Below are 20,049 nucleotides of genomic sequence, written 5' to 3' on the forward strand. Positions count from 1 at the left end.
TCTCTCTAGGCACAAGAACTTTGGGGAATAGCAAAGAACACTGAAGCAAGAAGCAGAAGACTGTTGTCTTCTTACCTGGCTCAGCCAATAACTAGCTATGTGAACACAATTTAGACCACCTTTATTGCCATTTTATATGCTCTAAGTGGCTCGCAGTTACCACACAGACCAAATTCAAGCCCTCGGTGTGGCCTTCAATTTCAGCCACTGTTCTACTCCAACTGTCTAAAGGGTGATCTTGTGTAGGGGTGAGGTGTCCAGACTGCTGGGAATCCTCAGTCCACCCCTGGCTGGCCATGTGAACTTGGGTAAATTACTTAACCTCTCTGGGACTCAATTTCCTAATTTGTAAATGAGAGATAATAGCTGCCTTGTTGGGCTGTGCTAAGAATTAAGTGAGTTGAAATTGCCATGTCCTTAGTACAGTACCGGTAAAGAGTAAGTACTCTGTGTTTGTTAAAGAAAAAGGAGTCTCCTCCCAACTTCCACTTTAAACCCATCTGCTCCACAAAGCTTTCCCAAATGAATGTATATGCTTTCAGAATCAATGGACAATTGTTGAGTTACATTAGCAGCCCAGACACGTTGATGTGTTCAAGGTGTCTGAAAGCAATGAGACTGATTTTCCTCTGATGCTTGATCCACTTCATAGTCATCCTTCATGTTCCTTCTTATGTTTCTTTGTTCCCTGTGTATGTGTAAGCATGAGAGATTTTGTTCCCTCTGAAGAAGTAATTCTTACCCACTCCACTTCCCCTGGCAAATTTCATTCCTCTTTCAATACCACCTCTTCTGTGAAGCTTTTCCTGACACCCCCAGCTAGTAAGGCACTCTCTTTTCACAGCAGTTTTTAAATGGCCACAAAATTCTTTGACATTCCTCCCACTGAGAGTTAGGGTCTATGTTCCTTCCTCTTGCTTCTGGGTGGACTTGTAGCTGCTTCATCTGAAAGAGTACGTGGCGGAAGTGAAACCAGTGTTTTACGAAGCTGGGCTTCCACCTTGTTTGCTGGAACACACGCACTTGGAGCCTGAGACTGCCATGCCTCGAGGAAACCTGGCCACATGGAGAGGTCCTGTGTACACACTCTGGGCAGTAGTCCTAGCCATCATGCCTTCCCGGTTGGGCCCCAGACATTGTGGGACACAGACACGCCATTTCTTTCCTGTCTTTTTTATGCCCTTTCCAAATGCCTAACCCACCGAATCTGTGAGAAATGAAAATATGGCTGCCTCAAGCCATTAAATCCTGGGCTAATTTATTACACAGCAAAGTAACTGGAACAATTTTCTATGATTCCAAGTGACTTTGTATAGATCAACATTATAGCACTCAATAGCAGTGAAGAATAATAATTTGTATTTGTCCCGCTCACTGGATTGTGAGTTCCACAAAGGCTTTATTCACCTCTGTATGCTAGCACCAAATATTGTGCCTGGCATATAATAGATGCTCACTGTATGTTTATTGAATAAATCATTTCTTAGAGAGCACAGATGTCAAATAGAGTAGGCTTAAATTATGATAGAGTTAAGATATAATTTTAGTTTATAAGCACCGAACAAATGGCAGTGTTTATGTATCTGTATATATGTTTAACACATGCAAATGTACACACCCATTTCTGTGCATTTGTTCACCCCAGACTCCCTGCCCCTACCACACCAGGACCTACTATTTACTGGGCTGTTCACTTCAAGGGATCACCTAATTTGGACTAGCTTAGAGAAAACTCTTTTTTCTTCTTGGCCCTAAATTGTGCCTGCGCACAAAGCCCTCCTTGAAGTCATCCTTGTTAAATTAGTACAGAACATGACAGGAAGCTGGCCTCTGGCTTCCAAACCAAGAGGCGGTCAGGCCGTAAAATTCTTAACAGATTCTTTCATGGGATATGCACACACCCTTTAACTAGCGGTGGCTTCCATATTGTTCTCTATTTTTATTCAGTTCAAGTAAGCCAAGAAAGTGCAGAGTTTTTGTTTTCATTGCCAGCTTTAGCTAACTATATATAGATACGATATTATATGCTCACGTAGACATGTAACATATATATGTATATTCACACCAAGTTTTTTCCATCGGGTTAGCAGCCTGATTTGGCTCGACTCTGTAGCTTAGAGCTCCTGGTAATACTTCAGGGAATGCTGTTCACTTGCTCCGCCATGTGCTGTGCTGGGGAAATCTGTGCCATCCCTGCTAAATGCCAAGCAGAAGCCTCATTCTGGCTTCATTTATTTTGTTGGGTTTGAGGAAAATCTTTGATTCAGTGTCTACAGGCAAACCAATCTTGCCACTTCTCAAATGTCTAATTCTATAAATGGAATTTAAAAAACCATGTGAGTCAACAAGTATGTAAAAGGGCCGAGATTGAAGTAAACATGAATTGTACTCCAAAGTGACATCACAGACTCTGAGATTGGGATTTATGGGGCAGTGCCAGGCCGTGAACCATACAAGTGTAAGGTGGAACCACATATATACACTGGGATTGTAACCATCCTCACAGAGGCTTTCCCAGACCTTCCTATATAAAGTGGTCCTCTGCACCCTTTTGTTTCTTCTTTCATAGAATTCTATTTTCTTACATAGCCAGACAAGTCTCAGATATCATGTCTTCTAGGATAGATGAAGCTTCATCTATGTGATTAGGTACTGGGAACCCAAGCTTCTGCATTGAATTAGATAATGTTCTGGATATTGGTTAAGATTTATTTCTTTCTCCTAAAATAGTAGTAATACATGTCCTGGTTGTTTATGACTTCAGGCCTAAATCCAGTTTGTTTGTTTTTTTTAATTTTTTTAACGTTTTTATTTATTTTTGAGACAGAGAGAGACAGAACATGAACGGGGGAGGGGCAGAGAGAGAGGGAGACACAGAATCCGAAGCAGGCTCCAGGCTCTGAGCCATCAGCCCAGAGCCCAACGCGGGGCCCGAACCCACGGACTGCGAGATCGTGACCTGAGCCGAAGTTGGACGCTCAACTGACTGAGCCACCCAGGCGCCCCCTTAAATCCAGTTTTAGGTAACAGGCAAGAAAACATATACTAACACTTTATCACAATTTGTCATGCATTGAATTAGCTTGTATTTTATCTACTTAAAATATGGGTGCTTCAATGTGGCATTCATGTGATATTAATAAAAATATATGCAAAATAATGTAAAACTATATATCATAGGATTTTATTGGAAGAGTTTAATAGCATGTAAAACATCATGCATGCCAAGGACCAGACACCCCATTAATTGCCCCTCATCTACTTATCTGTATTTTATACACATCTATATTATACCACCAAGCATATTGTATTTTTAGCTATATATACATATATGTATGTATGTATTAGCTATATATATATATATATATGTATTAGCTATATATATATGTATTAGCTATATATATATGTATTAGCTATATATACACATGTATACACACACACTGTGTGTGTATATATATATGTGTGTGTGTGTATATATATATTTATATGTGTATGTGTATATTTATATGTGTATATTTATATATATTATTTTCTCATTACATAGCACACAAAATTATAATGATTAATATTTGGTGAAGTCATGCCTTCCAGTTTCTCTCAGAGCAAAAGTAACTGTCACCATTTTTTATCCATTACTCCCTCCTACCCAATATCAACAGGGAAACTAAATGTAAGCCCAGGAGGAGCATGCTTATAGATATTTCTTAATCTGTAGTCCTGTGGAGGCAAGAATGCCAGGAGAAAGGTTGTTCTGCAGCTTAGAGGAAACCCAGACACTTAATAGTAAACTGAGGTTCATTTATGTTGTGAGTGATTGTGGTGAATGTTAAAAAGGAAGTGGGATGATTTTCATAGCTTACACCAGAAAAATGATGGAACGCAAGACATGGGATGGTGAAGGTGAAAGTTAGAGAGGTAGTAGGCACCCCCTGCTTTGCTTCAAGTACTCTGGAATTTCGTTAGCTGAACTGTGTTCCACATAAACAGCCTAGTTGGCAGCCATTGTGTTTTCTCAGGCTACTATTCAATGATCTACAGATATGTTTTTCATCATCATTACCTAAAGAATCTAACTTCCAAAGACATCTCAGTAGTAAGCCTTTTGAGGAGAGCAGAAAATTAACCTTAAGCACCTATCACATATGGTTACTAAATGACTCATGGCAAAATTCCAGCCCAGTTGGGTTCTCAAAATTTCACGCATAACAGGATCACCTGAAGAGTCTATGAAGGCATGGATTGCTTGCCCCACCCCCAGAGATTCTGACTTAGTGATCCTAGTTGGGGCCAGAGAATTCACATCTCTAGCAAACATCATCCCAAGTGATGCTAACGCTAATTGACTAGGGACCTCATTATGAGAAGCACTGCCCTCACTCATCTCCCATGCTGATCTCCCTGGCAGGATATGCATACCTTCTCAAAAACTCTTCCTACCATTCCAGTCTAATGGGATGGGATGCCAGGTGGTGAGCATTAGCAATGCCCATACATTGCTAAAATAAATACATATATCTAAAATACATATACCTAGGGGCGCCTGGGTGGCGCAGTCGGTTAAGTGTCCGACTTCAGCCGGGTCACGATCTTGCATGAGTTCGAGCCCCGCATCGGGCTCTGGGCTGATGGCTCGGAGCCTGGAGCCTGTTTCCGATTCTGTGTCTCCCTCTCTCTCTGCCCCTCCCCCGTTCATGCTCTGTCTCTCTCTGTCCCAAAAATAAATAAAAAATGTTGAAAAAAATTTAAAAAAATAAATAAATAAAATAAAATAAAATAAATACATATATCTAAAATAACAAAGAGATGAAGTTATGAAAAAAGGGAAGTGAAGAAAGATATACATTTAGTTGGCAAGAAAACAAAAAACTGATATCCCTTGCCTTCCACAACACCAAACGTTACACTCTGTCAAGGGTATGGCATGTGTTATTTTGAGCTCCTCTACAAGGACTTAAAACTATCTCATTCACAAAAGTTTTCTTTGAATCCTCTCAAAAATACACTGTCTTTCCCAAATGTGTTGATAATCCTTCCTCCCCCTCCCTTCTATTGTTCCATGTAGGTAAAGACAATGCTAAATGGTTTGCAGTCATAACATTAATGATAAAGAAAATCATAGATGTACATTTGATTTTCACAACTCAGTGTCAATTGGGGTCACTTTGTGTTTTGAGATTAAAATAAAATTGGCTCAAATCTCCAGTTCATATAGTCTGGGCAATCCTCTGACCCTCCCAATGTCTCTATGGATTTCATGGGATTATGTTTTTGCCTAGTCACTTCTAACTCCCATTTTCTCTTCTACTCAATTCTAGAACTCACTCATTCCTCACTTCTTGAATTAGAGCCTTTATCTGCACAGTTTAATCACTCAACTGAGAAATACAGCTGTTGAGGAATACAGTTGAACCTGTATTTCTTCCCAAACACTTTTTTATTCTAAGCTCTCTTGTATTATGGATCCTACTGAAGATTTGTGGATAATAGTAGGAGATTTCATAACTTCCTAATATAAACGCACATTTGAATATTAGATATCTATTTTTTAAGCATGAAAAATGGCTATCAACATGGAAAAAGATAAGGGAAGTTGTGGAGCCACACACAGAGCTACTCCTTTAAATTCTATCAATGCTTAGAATTGTTTTGACTCTTAGATTCATTCGTTCATTCAATAAATATTTATTGAGCAACTACTGTGAGCTAGGTATTGTGAAAGGTATTTCAGGTACAATAACTAATAAGACAGAATAGTATTGGAGAAAGAAAAATAAGAAGGTTAATACTATAGAATGTACTAAGTTCATTGTTCCATAAGACAAGTTGAACCCAGGACAAGGGAGTTAGTAACCTCTAGGCTGTTTCCTGAAGGATGAGTTGGAATAAGCCAAGTGAAGAGGGCAATATAGACAGAGATATGGCTGAAGAGCTACACTAGGTCCAGATAATTAAAGTTCTAAAAGCTCATTCTAAGGATTTGTTCTTTAGCATATATACTGTGAATCCTAGTGCCTAGTACTGATAAGTTCTCAGTACATAAGTTCTCATCAAATCTTATCCTGTATTATTTATTATAGGGGCAACAGGAAGTCAATGAAGGATTTTAAGTGGTGTGTGTGTGTGTGTCAGCATGGGTGTATGGATATAAGATTTGCATTTTGCAAGTTCCCTTTGACTCAAGGAGGAAAACAGATTGTAGAGGATTAACATTAGAAGTAGTGAGGTACTGTAGGAGCTTGATGGAGTAAGCTGACAAAATATGATGGTAGCTGGAGTGGAAGAGTGACAACATAGAAGGGGAGAGTGGTAAAGTGTTTCTGATGGCTATAGGGTAAAGAAAAGAGTAGTGTCAGGGATGACACTGAGTTTCCTAGTGCAGCAAATAAGTGAATGTTGGTGCCATTCTCCAAAATAGGGAACACTGGAAGAAGGGGAGGGCAAGGAGAGAGGGAAAAATGATGCTTTCTATTTTTGAAACGTCCAGCTTCAGTGCCCGTGGGACATGCAGGCAGCTGGGCATAGGCTAAAACTAATGAGAAAATCTGGACCGGAAACATAACTTTTGGAAGTTGGCAGCCTTTAGAGAGTAATTAAATCCATGGGAGTGGATGAAATCACCCTGAGAGGACAAGAAGAGAAGCAGGCTTAGGGGGGAAACCCTAAGGATGAAGAGAGGATCAAGAGTTGCTGAACAAAATCAAGACTCCAGAGAAGTGGGAAACAACCCAGAATGTGCATATTATGGAAGCTATGGAGAATATTTCAAGAAGAGAGTGTTTCCAATTTTGCTGGAAATTCCAATAAGATTAAGATTTTTAAAAATTCTCTTTGCTATGCCACTTTCTTAGTCTTATTGAACCTAACATTTGCCTCCATGGAGATCTCACACCCTTCAAACTCTTTGTTCTTAGCATTTTTCACTTATAAGAATAAGTGACCTCATTTGCCTCCTTCCACAGCTTAAACCTCATCATCAATCATTTTAACATCTCTCCTATTGTTGGTCAATGGTTCTAAATCAATTCATGATGAACAACATAATATAGTCCTGTCTGCTGTTTATTATCTTTTTCTCTCCCTAGTTTCACTTCTAATCAACATCTATAACATTCCCCATAGTACTTATTTCAAATATTTTCCACTTTCCTCAAAGTACGAATCTCCCCTTAATACTCAGGACAGTAAATAATATCACCTCATATTTATCAGGAGGGTCCACTCTCTTGGAAACTTTCTGATGAGAACTCTATTAGAAACTTCCCTTCTTCACACATTAAAACTTCTCTTACCTTTTCCAATTACTTCCCTCTTTCTATATATTCAAAATGAAAAATATTCCTTTCCAAATCTAACTTACATGTGACCTTAACCCTTGTCCACCAGTCATCCCTGCCCTATCTCTAAAGATTGATTTTTCCAGGGCGCCTGGGTGGCGCAGTCGGTTAAGCGTCCGACTTCAGCCAGGTCACGATCTCGCGGTCCGTGAGTTCAAGCCCCGCGTCAGGCTCTGGGCTGATGGCTCAGAGCCTGGAGCCTGTTTCCGGTTCTGTGTCTCCCTCTCTCTCTGCCCCTCCCCCGTTCATGCTCTGTCTCTCTCTGTCCCAAAAATAAATAAAAAACGTTGAAAAAAAATTAAAAAAAAAAAAGATTGATTTTTCCTGTACTCTGGCCATTGCTTTTCAGACTATAAATAAATTCAAGTCTTCTGTCACAAACCAACTCTAAGATGGCCCCTATAATCCTCATCTCCTGGTATTCATGACCTTGTGTGTTTTATGCCCTTAGACTGTGGGCAGCACTTGTGACTTGCTTTCTAACAATTAGAATATGGCAAACATGACAGGATGTACATGATTACATGTATGTGATCAAAATACATAATGCCTGCCTTTCAAGGACACCCATTCCTTCTTTCTGGCTTTGAGAAAGCAAGTGCATGCTGGAACGTCTTATATGGCAAGTAACTGAGGGTGGCCTCTAGCCAATAGCGCCCAAAACTGTGGTCCTTCATCCAACAGCCCACAAAGAACTGAGTGCTGCTAAAAGCTACAAAAGCCTGGAAATGGGTCCTTCCCCAGTTGAGTATTAGATGAGACTGCAGCCCCAAATGACAAGCTCTGTGAAATTCTAATGCAGAGGACCCAACTTGGCCATGACTAGACTCCTGATACATAGAAACTATAAAATAACAATTGTGGTTTTAGGCTGCAAGTCTGAGGTCATATTGGCACATAGCCCTACATAATCTATATTTCAACCTATACCCTAAAAAAGCCCTTCCCTAAAACCTCTGTGCTCTCAACCACCATTGTTCTCTTTTCCCCTTTATTATAAAATTTCTTGAAAGGTAAATGAGAAAGAATGAAATCATGCCATTTGCAGCAACATGGATGGAACTGGAAGGTATTATGCTGAGTGAAATAAGTCAGTCAGAGAAGGACAGATATCATATGTTTTCACTCATATGTGGATCTTGAGAAACTTAACAAAAGACCATGGGGGAAGGGAAGAGGAAAAAAATAGTTACAAACAGAGAGGGAGGGAGGCAAACCACAAGAGACTCTTAAATACAGAGAACAAGCTGAGGATGGATGGGCGGGGGGAGAAGGGAAAATGGGTGATGGGCATTGAGCAGGGCACTTGTTGGGATGAACACTGGGTATTGTATATAAGCCAATTTGACAATAAGTTATATTCATAAAAAAAAGAAAGGTAAATAGTATATATTAACTACATCTACCTTGTCATCATCCACCCTGCGGTAAATTAAAAATGGGCTCAAATTCTTGGCCAATTCTCCCATTGAGTAGAGTCCATTGGAGAAATCCCTGAATCTGGATTTTTAATCTTGGTTAGCCTTGTGGCTTGCTTTTACTATTAGAATATGGTAGAAATAATGTTAAATTCAGAGACTAGGACTTAAGAGATCTACAGCTCTGACTTTTATGTACTTGAAATATATCTTATTATAATCCTACTGCTATGCTGGGAGAAATCCAGGTCTCATGGATAAACTCTACATCAATATTGGATAACCAATACTCTTTGGCCAAAAGCCAGCACTCACTGTCAGTCACGTGAGTGAGCCACTTTGGATGTTTCTGGCCAGACCTCCAGATAACTTCAGCCTCCCAGTGTCCCAGTCAACACCAGGTGGAGCTGAAGAACCACCCAGCTGAACTAAATCAACCCACAGAAATGTGAGAAACCATAAAGGATGCTATTAATTTAAGACACTATGTCTGAAGTTGTTTGTTAATCAGCAACAGATAAACACAGAGCTTTTCATCTTTACTTCTCTGGTGGAGCAGTTCCTTTAAAGGTTAACAATGACTTTAGTCTCAAAGTTCAGTGGCCTTTGCTTTGTCTTCTTTCTTGACAGCTCCAAGGCATATGACACTAGTGAAATTTTCTCTAGATTATTTCATTTCTGTGTTATACTCTAGAACTCAATTTCTTCCCCTCATGCCCTAAATGTAGATGTTCCCCAAGGTACTATACTTGAACATTTCTCTCTAAACCCTCTTCCCTGGTAGTCTCATCCAATATCATTGTTTTAAATATCACCTCTATGCAGATTATGTTCAAATCCTTTAAGAGACATAATGATTAGACGCTCAGGTTTGGAAATAGGCCAGACAAGGCTTTAATCCTGAATCTGCCAACTACCAGCCATGTGACATTGAAGTGAACCACTTAAGTGGGTTAACCTCTCTACCCCCACATTTTCTCCTCTCTTAAATCTGGGTAATAATAGCATCTTGCTCATAGGGATATCACTAGAGTCTGCCACAGAATAAGCACTCAGCAAATCAGTGCTTTCCACTGTTTTACAGTTTTTCATATCACTGCCTACATAAGCAAAATGATAATGTTTGTATGCACTCTGGGGTAAATGGAGATGGCTGTTCAGGTCAAAGACAATTGGCCCAAGGGTTCTGGCCTCTCCATCCCCCCCCCCCCCCAGCCCCTACCCACCCTGTAGCCCTTCCCCTGGGGGATGATGAATACTTATCCATTATTGACATACCAATGGGAAGCTTTACAGTAAATGGGAGCAATTATTATCCTTCTGTCTGGTTGTGATCTCTCTCCAGGCCCTCTCTACTGGATACCTCCCACCATCTCCGCCCCAAAAACTAGATGGTGATTCTCAAAGTGATGGCCCCTGGTCAGCAGCATAGCATCACTTGGGAACTTGTTAGAAATGCAAATACTAAAGCCCTAACTCATACCTACTGAACCAGAAACTCTAAGGATGGATGGACTCAGCAATGTGTGTTTTAACAAATCCTATAGTGATTCTAATACAAATCAAAGTTTGAGAACCAATGACTAGTAGCAATTTCAACTTGGAGTAGTGAAACTGGTCCTCTCCCTTGGTTCCCAAATTGGGTTAACTAGTTCCACTACCTTCCCAGCTACCTGGGTCCAAAACCTCAGATTCATTCTTGACTCCTCCCTCCTACTTGTCTTCTGTAACTACTTGGTCACCAATCCCGTCTTTGCCTCCAGCAACATTATTCACATCTCTTTCTTTCTCTCTCTGTTCCCACTACCATGCCCCCTGAGGTGGAGCTGGCCAGTTTCTCCCAAACCAATTCGCTTAAAATCCAGTTTGCCTGTGACCAATTTCATGAACAGCCAGTTAGGATAAAGCAAATTTAATTTAAAAATTAAACTAAGAGGGGCACCTGGGTGGCTCTGTCATTAAGCATCTGACTTCAGTTCAGATCATGATCCCAGTTGGTGAGATCAAGCCTACATCAGGTTCTCTGCTGTCAGCACAGATCCTACTTCACATCTTCTCTCTCCCTCTCTCTCTGCCCTTCCCCTGATCATTCTCTCTCTCTCTCTCTCTCTCTCTCTCTCAAAATAAATAAATAAACACTGAAAAATTAAATTAAGATTAAATTAATATTTAATTGAATAATAAAATATAACTAAAATATAATTAATGATAATTGTATGTGAAAATTTTAAATTATAGATAAAATATTAAGTAAAAATTAAATTAATTTTAATTAAAAATTAATTTCATACAGTCAATTCTGCTGATTCTTTTCTTCATGACTTCTATCACCACTTAGAAGTTTACTGTGTCCTTGCCCCTCCCGATGTTTGATAAATATCTAATTCTATTTTTCTAGTTTTTCTACACTTTAATTTTCTTACATTTAACTCGTCAATTGTCTGGAGTTCTTTTGCTTTTTGGTGTAAAGTGAAGATCAAATTACCTGCCCACTTACTGCACAAAAGGGAAAGGCTCCTCATTTACAAGTTCAAGTTCTTAGCCACTTGTATTTTATTCCCTTCCAGGCCAAGCATAAAGATCAAAGAAGATCACCAAGATGTGTAAAGTGCTGCGGTTGCTATTTCACAAGTGAGTAGTTGTCCCACTTTCTACATTTGCCTGACTTTCCCTAAAGGGCCTTCTTTTCTTATTAGTAGCTTAAAATGGGTTTATTTACTGGAAACTAAGGCAGAAGTGTCCTTGGACAAATAAGCTTGAAAATCCTTCAATGCTCAAAAATTGGTGTTAGGAAGTTAAAACTTGTGCATTTTCCCTTTCCCTGTGGCAGTTTCTCTCCCAGGCCCAGGGAAGGAGGTGGGATGAAGGAGGGCATGGAGAAGTCACTACAAGATCAGAGAAAATAGCTGGCCACTCCTTCTGCCCTGAGAGAATATTTAAAGGAGCAAGCAGGGACTGGGGAGACCAGGGTCAGACAAATGTGGGATGACTGCTCCCTTCTAGACCCATCCCTGAAGGGAAGCAATATCACACAAACAGAGGGGAAAGCTAAAACCAGAGAAGTGCAGGGTGGTCCCGGGCAACACGTAGAGCTGCAGCCGAATGGGAAGAGGTAGGGCCACCTGGTTTGATGAGGAGCAACGCCTGAGTTACCTCCCCTGAACTGCCCTCAGCTTCTGGGTGGAATGAGGGAAAGTTCTTTCATACCCCAGGGTGAGAAGAAGTGAACTGAGAGCAGTGGGCCTGAACCGGAAGCTGTCATGGCAAGGGGAAAGCCTCTGAAGAGGCTCCAGAGGCATTATTGGAGACGTAGCCGAGACTCAGAGCAGCCTCTAGTGCTCACAGAATCAGCAGGGGAGGGATCGGCAGGATCACCAGGACCTGATGGAGCCAAGAGGAAATCAGAAGTTCCTCCCTTTGCCTCAGGGAACTGGCAGACAGGCCCTGGGGCAGGCAAGGCCAGTAGCCCCCAGTGAACATCAGCAAGGCTCCAGAGGACTAGAGGGTCTAGGCTAGAAACCCTTTCCCTTTGCCACCATGTCACACACCCAGACCCTAGATTTCCAGGAGAATCAAAGGAAGAAGGAAAACATCTGAAAGACTAAACATTTCCAGGCACCTGCATGGGTCGGTCAGTTGAGATTCCAACTTCGGCTCAGCCCTGATCTCATGGCTTGTGAGTTCGAGCCCCACATCGGGCTCACTGCTATCAGCCTATCAGCACAGAGTCCGCTTTGGATCTTCTGTCCCTCTCTCTCTGCCTCTCCCCTACTTGTTCTCGCTTGCTAGCTCTCAATACATACATACATACTTACTTACATACATACATACATACATACATACATACATACATACATAAGACATTTAAAAAATGAACATTGCCCAAGAGAATGAGCCATGTGGAAAAGACCACTGAAACCTATAGACATAGAAGAGCCTATTAAAAGGCCTGACTGTGCCCCCTGCTTTCCCTGCTTATCTCCACCCAGCAGTGTGAGAGTGGATGATGAAAATTAGATTATAGAGACTAAAGAACTGTACAGTAAAACCTTGGTTTGTGAGCATAATTCATTCCAAAAACATACTTGTAATCCAAAGCACTTGTATATCAAAGCGAATTTCAAGAACCGTTGGGTCAGTTATGATCACGTGACATCTGATGTTGCACACTACTCATATTGCAAGACATCGCTCGTTTATCAAGTTAAAATTTATTAGAAATTGTTGCTCGTCTTTCAGAAAACTCGCAGAACAAATTACCATTCAAGGTTTTACTGTATTTTCATTGCACATCTGAGTAGTAGATATATGTAAATTAGAAAATACATCTAAAATTTCCTCCCAGAAATGAACTGTCCATTTCCCCCATAAAAAGGGGCCAACCTGCTTACAATTAGTTTTAACTTATTAAGTAGTTAATAAATAAAAACTAATACTTATAAAATATGCATAACATATGAAAAATAGTGATTCAACAAAAGCCCATATACCCATGGGCCTCTAAAAGGACACCCCCATCACTCTGATGGCCCTCCCAGCCATCCTTCCTCAGCCCCCACCCCCTTGCTCCTTCTACAAGGGTTCTGCAGTCATCATTCCTGTGAGGTGAAAGAGACAGGAAGTATGACAACCTGTCTGCCATTTCTGGTTTTGACAATGAAGAGGATTACAAACAGGAAATACAAGCAGCCCCTAGGAGCTGTAAATGACCTTCAACTGACAACAGTCAGCCAGGAAACAGGGACCTCAGTCTTACAAATACATGTAGTCAAATTCTCCCAATGACCTGAATGAAGCTGAAAGCAGATTCTCCCCCAGAGGCTACAGATGGGGACCCAGACCAGCAGGCACCTTGATTTCAGTCTTGTGAGATGCAGAGCTGAAAATCCATTGAGCACACCCAGACTTCTGACCTAAAAAACTGTGGGATCATAAACTATGGTTGTTTAAAATAAAGTTTGTGGTAATTTGTTACAGCAACAGTAGAAAATTAATACATGTGCCTCCTTGTGGGAAGAACCCTGAAGTCAGACAGGTGTGTTCAATCCTATCTTTCTTACTTATTATGCAACATCTCCGAGCTTTTGTTTCCTCATCATTGAAAAGGACTGTAAATTCTTCTTTAGCTTAGCTCCCAGAGGTTCTGAGGGGAATTCAAAATAATAACTCACATAAAATGCCTCACGTATTTGCAAGATTTGCAAGAAATAACATCCTTACACATGCCACATTTTCCCACAATACAAGGCCTTTGTTTTGCCTCTTACACTCTGATTTCTTCACATCTAACTGCTGTCCATTCTCCAAGGCCCTGCTGGAATGTCACCTGTCATGCAAAGCTTTCGTCATCCACCAACTAGAAGTAGTATCCTTCTCCTTGAATTAAATCTTGCAGGATACCAACTTGATTTCTCAGATCAGAACAAAATTAGAGCTCGGGCCTCTTCTTTCTGTAGAATCTCAGGAAATAACAGAAAAGAAATGCAGAACTTTAAAAGTTCCCATTAGCACTCTTTCATTTCATCACTGAGCTCCAGGAGCATGGGTGAGATGCCACCCACTGCCCCAGAGGAAGTATTCTATTGATTCTCTGAACCCCACACTTTGTCTCGCAGGACCAAAACTACTTATTAGGATTGGTAAGGATTGTTATGGATTGAACTGTGTTCCCTCAAAATTCAAATGTCAAATCCCTAACCTCCAGTACCTCAGAATGGGGCCTCATTTGAAGACAGGGTCTATAAAGTGATGACTAATTAAAAGGAAGAAGCCATTAGTGGTGGCGCCTGGTTGGTTAAGCATCCAACTCTTGATTTAGGCTCAGGTCATGATCTCACAGTTCATTGGATTCGATCCCCACATTGGGCTCTGCACTGACAGTGTGGGGTCTGCTTGGGATTCTCTCCCTCTCTCTGCTCTTCCCCTGCTTTCTATGTGTGTGTGTGTGTGTCTGTGTCTCAAAATAAATAAATAAAAAATTTTAAAAATATATGTAAAATGAGGCCATTAGGGTTGACCCTAATCCAATCTGACTGGTGTTCTTGTAAGAAGAAGAAATTTAGGCACACAAAGAGACATCAGGAAGCATGCACAGAAGAGGCCATGTCTTCACAGAAAGAAGACAACCATCTGCAAGGAGAGAGGTCTCAGAAGACAGCAAACCTGCCAACACCTTGATCTTGGGTTTCTAGCCTCCAGAACTGTGAGAAATACATTTCTGTTGTTTAAGTCACACAGTCATGATACTTTGTAATGGCAATCCTAGCAGACTAATACAGGAAGAATAAAATGGTGTGACAGACATCTGATCATTGGTAATTGTTCAATCATGACAAAGTGTATTTGGTTTTGTTTAGAGTTGGTTTTACATTTGAGAACTTACCTTTTTAACATATTGTGTATATTATGAAAATAGACCTTCAAAGCCTACCATGAAAATGTTAGGGTAATACTCCAGGATGAAACATGAATCTACATAACCAAGGAGTGTTTGAATCACTCCCTTTGCAGAAGCAACTGTCATTGAATTCTAATCCAAAATGCAAGAGAAAGGACTAAGGTAAAGCTGTAACATTCCACAATTCTCTGAGGAATCTCTTTCTGTCAGAACCAGATCATTGATCATTTATTAACTGCCCATGATTGGCAATGTCTTGGCAGAGGCTATGGATATTCCTGTGAGGAAGGCTCGATTATTCTAACAATGAAAATTAGTGAACAGCTTCTCCGTACCTCTCCAGACCATGAATGAAGAGCTCCCACCTGACATTTGCCCTCCAAATGTTTATAATCATGTTCACCAGTTTCTTCCCAATAGCATACATTGCTATCAGGCATATGTTTATCATGCATTGTTCATTGCTTCTGTACTTTTTCCACCACTGTGATTAAATTGACAGCAATGTCTAAAGGTGAGAGGGAGGGAATGAAAGACAAAAAGAGAGAGAAGAGCCTTCACCTGGGACCACTGTCACTGCACCTTCCGCAGCTGCAGTTTTGTTTTATCACAGACTACCAAAGGGGGCAGCCAGGCTACTATCCTTCGTAACACACTGCCGCAAAGAGCCTCGCAAATGACCTCTTAATAGCATCCTCTCCTCTCTAACCCATCCTCTTCCTCTACCTCTTCCCAAATTACTGGTATAAAAGACTTTTCCTGAAATGTACAATTTTTAAATTATACTCAAACCATTATTATGAATTTATTCACGTATTATTTATCTCCTTGGGGAGATTCTAAGCTCCTGGGCACAAGGACTGTGATCTCTTGTTTACTGTTGAACCCCAGTAACAAGCACAGTGCCTGCTACAGTGGAGGCAGGTAATAAATATTTGTTTAATGAATGAAACTCAGTCCCCAAGAAAAATACCACCAGAGACTTAGAGAGGAAAAGAATGCTCTAATAAATCACCTTCCATCCCACTGACTTATTTCTATAGGCCCAGTCTGAATCCTTTTGGACTCTAAATATTTGAGCATTCTAAATATGCATAGTTTGAGCAGAAGCTAATCCAGTCTCCTCTTGGCTTTCTAACAGCAAAATCTGTCTCAAAGCAATATTTTTTCCTTCTCCTTTCCTTCCTTTATGACCCGTACTTTACCTGGGAAAACCTTCTCCTCTTCTCTGCCTTTTCAGATTCTTTGTGCACATGTGCCACAGAATGATCCTCCTTTTTTCCAATCAAGCCTAGTCCAACTATTGCATTTCACAGTGATCTTTCCCTCTAAATTCCTATTGTACTTATTAGCAAATAATGCTCGTTTTGTTCATTTGTGTTGCTCACACACACATCCCACTACCTAACATGTTCCATAACTTATATGTCTTTAACAGCACCTAATACATGCTACTTAATACACAACAGGAACTCAGTGCTTCCTTATTAACTGCCTTGTCTAAAGTGATAGGAAAATATTCACCCATGTGCTCACATCTCTCTCACTTTCTGTCTTGATTCTTCCCAAAAGGCAAGGATGCCAAATCCACTGGTCCAATGTCCTGCAGAACACTGAGTGGGCAACATTTACTTTGGCGGGATGACTTTTTAAGATTACTCACTTATTAAACCATTATTTACTGAAAACCTCAATAAATAATGCTTGTTTTATAGAGCAAGCCAAACACCGTTTTAGTCCCTGGGGATGTGGCAATGAATAGACTTGGAACTTCCATTGCAAGAGGAGATAACAATATGTACATCAACAGATGGGATCATCTTATATTAAAGAATACTAAGAATAAAATAGAATTAAGTAATAGTCCTGGGGTACAGGTGGCTTATTTAGTTTAAGGTGTCAGAGAAGGCCTCTTTAAGGAGGCATTAATTTAGCCTAAATAAAAACGAATCAAAGATCAGATGAAGCAAGGCCACAGAGACTGAAGCAGACTTGGGGGTGGCATGGAGAATGGTCAAGAGGAGGTGCAAGAAGCAGACAGACACTAGACCATGAAGAACCATAAGGACCATGATGGCCAGGTTGGCTAAGAGGTTGAGATTTTATTCTAAATGCAGTGGGAAGCCCCAGGAAGATTTTACACAAGAAAGGATATGAATTGATTTACATTTCAAACCCCAGCTCTGGGTCTGGGGCTGGGAATGACTGCAAGAAGGCAAGAATGGAAGCAGGGCCAAAGTTACAACACTGTCCCAGTAATCCAGGCAGAAATTATAGAGGCTTGGAATCATATAGTAGTGTAAAAACAGTGAGAAGGGTATGGATTCAGAAGACATTTTGGTGGTAAAATCGAGAGGACTTCTTGATGTACCAGGCACTGTGGATGCAAGTAGGAAAAAGGAGGAAATTAGGGTGAATCAGATTTTTAGCCCAAGCAACTGGGTACTATTAACTATACTGGAAAAACTTGAGGGTATGCATGTTTAACTTTTTTTTTTGTTTTAATCTTTGAGAGAAAGAGACAGACCACTAGCTGGAGAAGGGCAGAGAAAGAGGGAGACACAGAATCCAAAACAGGCTCCAGGCTCTGAGCTGTCAGACAGTGCCTGAGGTGGGGCTTGAACCCACAAACTGTGAGATCATGACCTGAGCAGGAGTCGGACACTTAACCAACTGAGCTACCCAGGCGCCCCAATATGCAGGTTTAAAATAGAGCTTAGGAGGCACTCAGGTCATGATCTCACAGCTCATGAGTTCAAGCCCTGCATCAGGCTCTCTGCTATCAGCACAGAGCCTGCTTCAGATCCTCTGTCCCCCTTCCTCTAGCCCTCCCCCACTCAGTGTCTCTCTCAAAAATAAACAGTTTTTTTATTAAGAAAATAAAATAGAGGTTGGATATGGAGACTCTGTTTTGAACACGTTAATTTTAAGGTAACTTTTAGACATTCAGTTAGGCCCACATAGAAGGATCAATTAAGTCACCATGGCCATTTCTTTATTTTTGCATGCAGGCTGGCTAATCATTGCTTCAATGATGCAGTCAGAGGTTCCTGTATCACATAGCTATCCCAAGGTGAAGGGGGCAGAAGTTCAATTTTTAGGATTCTGAAGATGTAAAAGCTCCACATTGGCCTCTGGTGTAAGCCACATACACCATCTTAGGAGCATGGACATCACATAACAAGGAATGTTACTTTGATTAGGACCAAAGGCATATGATCCTAGAGTCCAGGATTTTACCCCTATACAAATTGTTGCATGTATTTTTGTGTCCCTACCTGTATACAATATACATAGGAAGAAGCTAGAAAGTACCCATTGGTCACACAACTCTCTCTCTCAAGGCTTGTTTTAATATTGAACTCTCTAAGACCATGACCTTGGGAGCTGCCAGTAATAAACTGTTTCTTTTATTAGAATCTCTGAAGTTACCTGCATCCTTTATACTGCACTGCTAAACCTCTTTTCCATGAAACTATTCATGTCGAGAGTAGGTGCTAGTATCATGCTTAGATCAGACTCAAAAACAGTTTTAAAAGGCAAATACACTATTTCTTATTTAACATTATCCTTTGTGTGAATGATTCCCTTGAAAACCACACAGGAGGAGGCTTCCTCTAGCGGAATACCATCAAATAATATCCAGTTCCTAACCTCATCCTAGAAAAAAGCTGATACTGCTTTCATATAAAATTGCACTATTTTCATAGTATATATCATAGCCAAAAGTCATCAGAAAATGAGGTATTAAATTGAACTTATAATGGAATTATTTGCAAAATAGTCTTAAAGGACCAATTTGACAATAAATTTCATATATTGAAAAAATAAAAAAAATAAAAATAAAAATTCACTGATAAAAAAATAAAATAAAATAAAAAAATTTTAATGCTTATTTTTGAGAGAGAGAGACAGCATGAGTGGGACAGGTGCAGAGAGAGATAGGGACAGAGGATCTGAAGTAAGTTCTGTGCTGTCAGCATAGAGCCCAACGTGGGGCTTGAACGCACAAACCATGAGATCATGACCTGAGCCTTGTTGGACGTTCAGCCAAATGAGCCACCCAGGCATCCCCAGAAGCTTTATGATTTAAAAAAATTGTTTTTAAATATTTATTTTTGAGAGAGAGAGAGAGAGAGAGAGAGAGAGAGAGAGAGAGAGAGAGGGCATGAGCAGGGGAGGGGCAGAGAGAGAGAGAGAGAGAGAGAGAGAGAGAGAGAGAGAGAGACACAGAATCTGAAGTAGGTTCTAAGCTCTGTCAGCACAGAGTGCCACATGGGGCCCGAACCCACAAACCGTGAGATCATGACCTGGGCTGAAGGTGGATGCTTAACCGACTGAGCCACCCAGGCGCCCTGAGCTTTATGATTTTTTAAATGACCTAGCAATTAATCTAGGTTGTGGAAAATAACCACAAGCATAATTATCATTGTGAAATATCCTAACAACTATCTGTAAAAATCAACCATTAATTCATTAATATAAAAAACTGAGAATAGAAATGTCAAAGCAAGCATATGCCATACTTTCTTGGTTATTGATGGACATTAGGTGTTGGCAAGCATTCTCATGGATCTCATACATGTATACCCTTAAATAAGCACCTACATCAATATTGTTAATACCCACTTCAAGCAAAAGACCTTATTCAAAATACATGGAAACTCTCTTTATCTTTCCCCAACTGTAGGGGCTAAGGCTATATTTGAGTCAAGTCTACAAGATGATTTAATGAGCATAGTATCCAGAAAAAAAAAAAAAAAAAAAAAAAAGGGAAGTATCCCCTTCTCCCTCTCATGAGAAATGCATCAAAATTGAAGCCATCCTCAAAGGAGGTCCAATGCCTCCCTCAGCAAGAACCCCATTCTTTTCCTCACATTAACAGTTGCAGCAACTCTGC

At 40.4% G+C, this 20,049-nt stretch overlaps 1 protein-coding gene and 1 long non-coding RNA gene across 2 annotated transcripts in view; one reads left to right on the forward strand and one right to left on the reverse strand.

The window, feature by feature from the left end:
* Positions 1-20,049, reverse strand: part of LOC111560135 — a 297,662-nt gene that overhangs the window by 112,252 nt on the left and 165,361 nt on the right. The window lies entirely within an intron of this gene.
* The window catches only part of MFAP3L (microfibril associated protein 3 like), a 100,539-nt gene that overhangs the window by 74,406 nt on the left and 6,084 nt on the right, over positions 1-20,049 (forward strand). Inside the window, exon 4 of the mRNA XM_045055681.1 lies at positions 11,320-11,383. Coding sequence (XP_044911616.1) covers positions 11,320-11,383 — 64 coding nt within the window. The remainder of the gene's footprint in view (positions 1-11,319; positions 11,384-20,049) is intronic.

Source organism: Felis catus, chromosome B1 (assembly GCF_018350175.1).
Source record: "Felis catus isolate Fca126 chromosome B1, F.catus_Fca126_mat1.0, whole genome shotgun sequence".
NCBI classification, from domain to species: Eukaryota; Metazoa; Chordata; class Mammalia; order Carnivora; family Felidae; genus Felis; species Felis catus.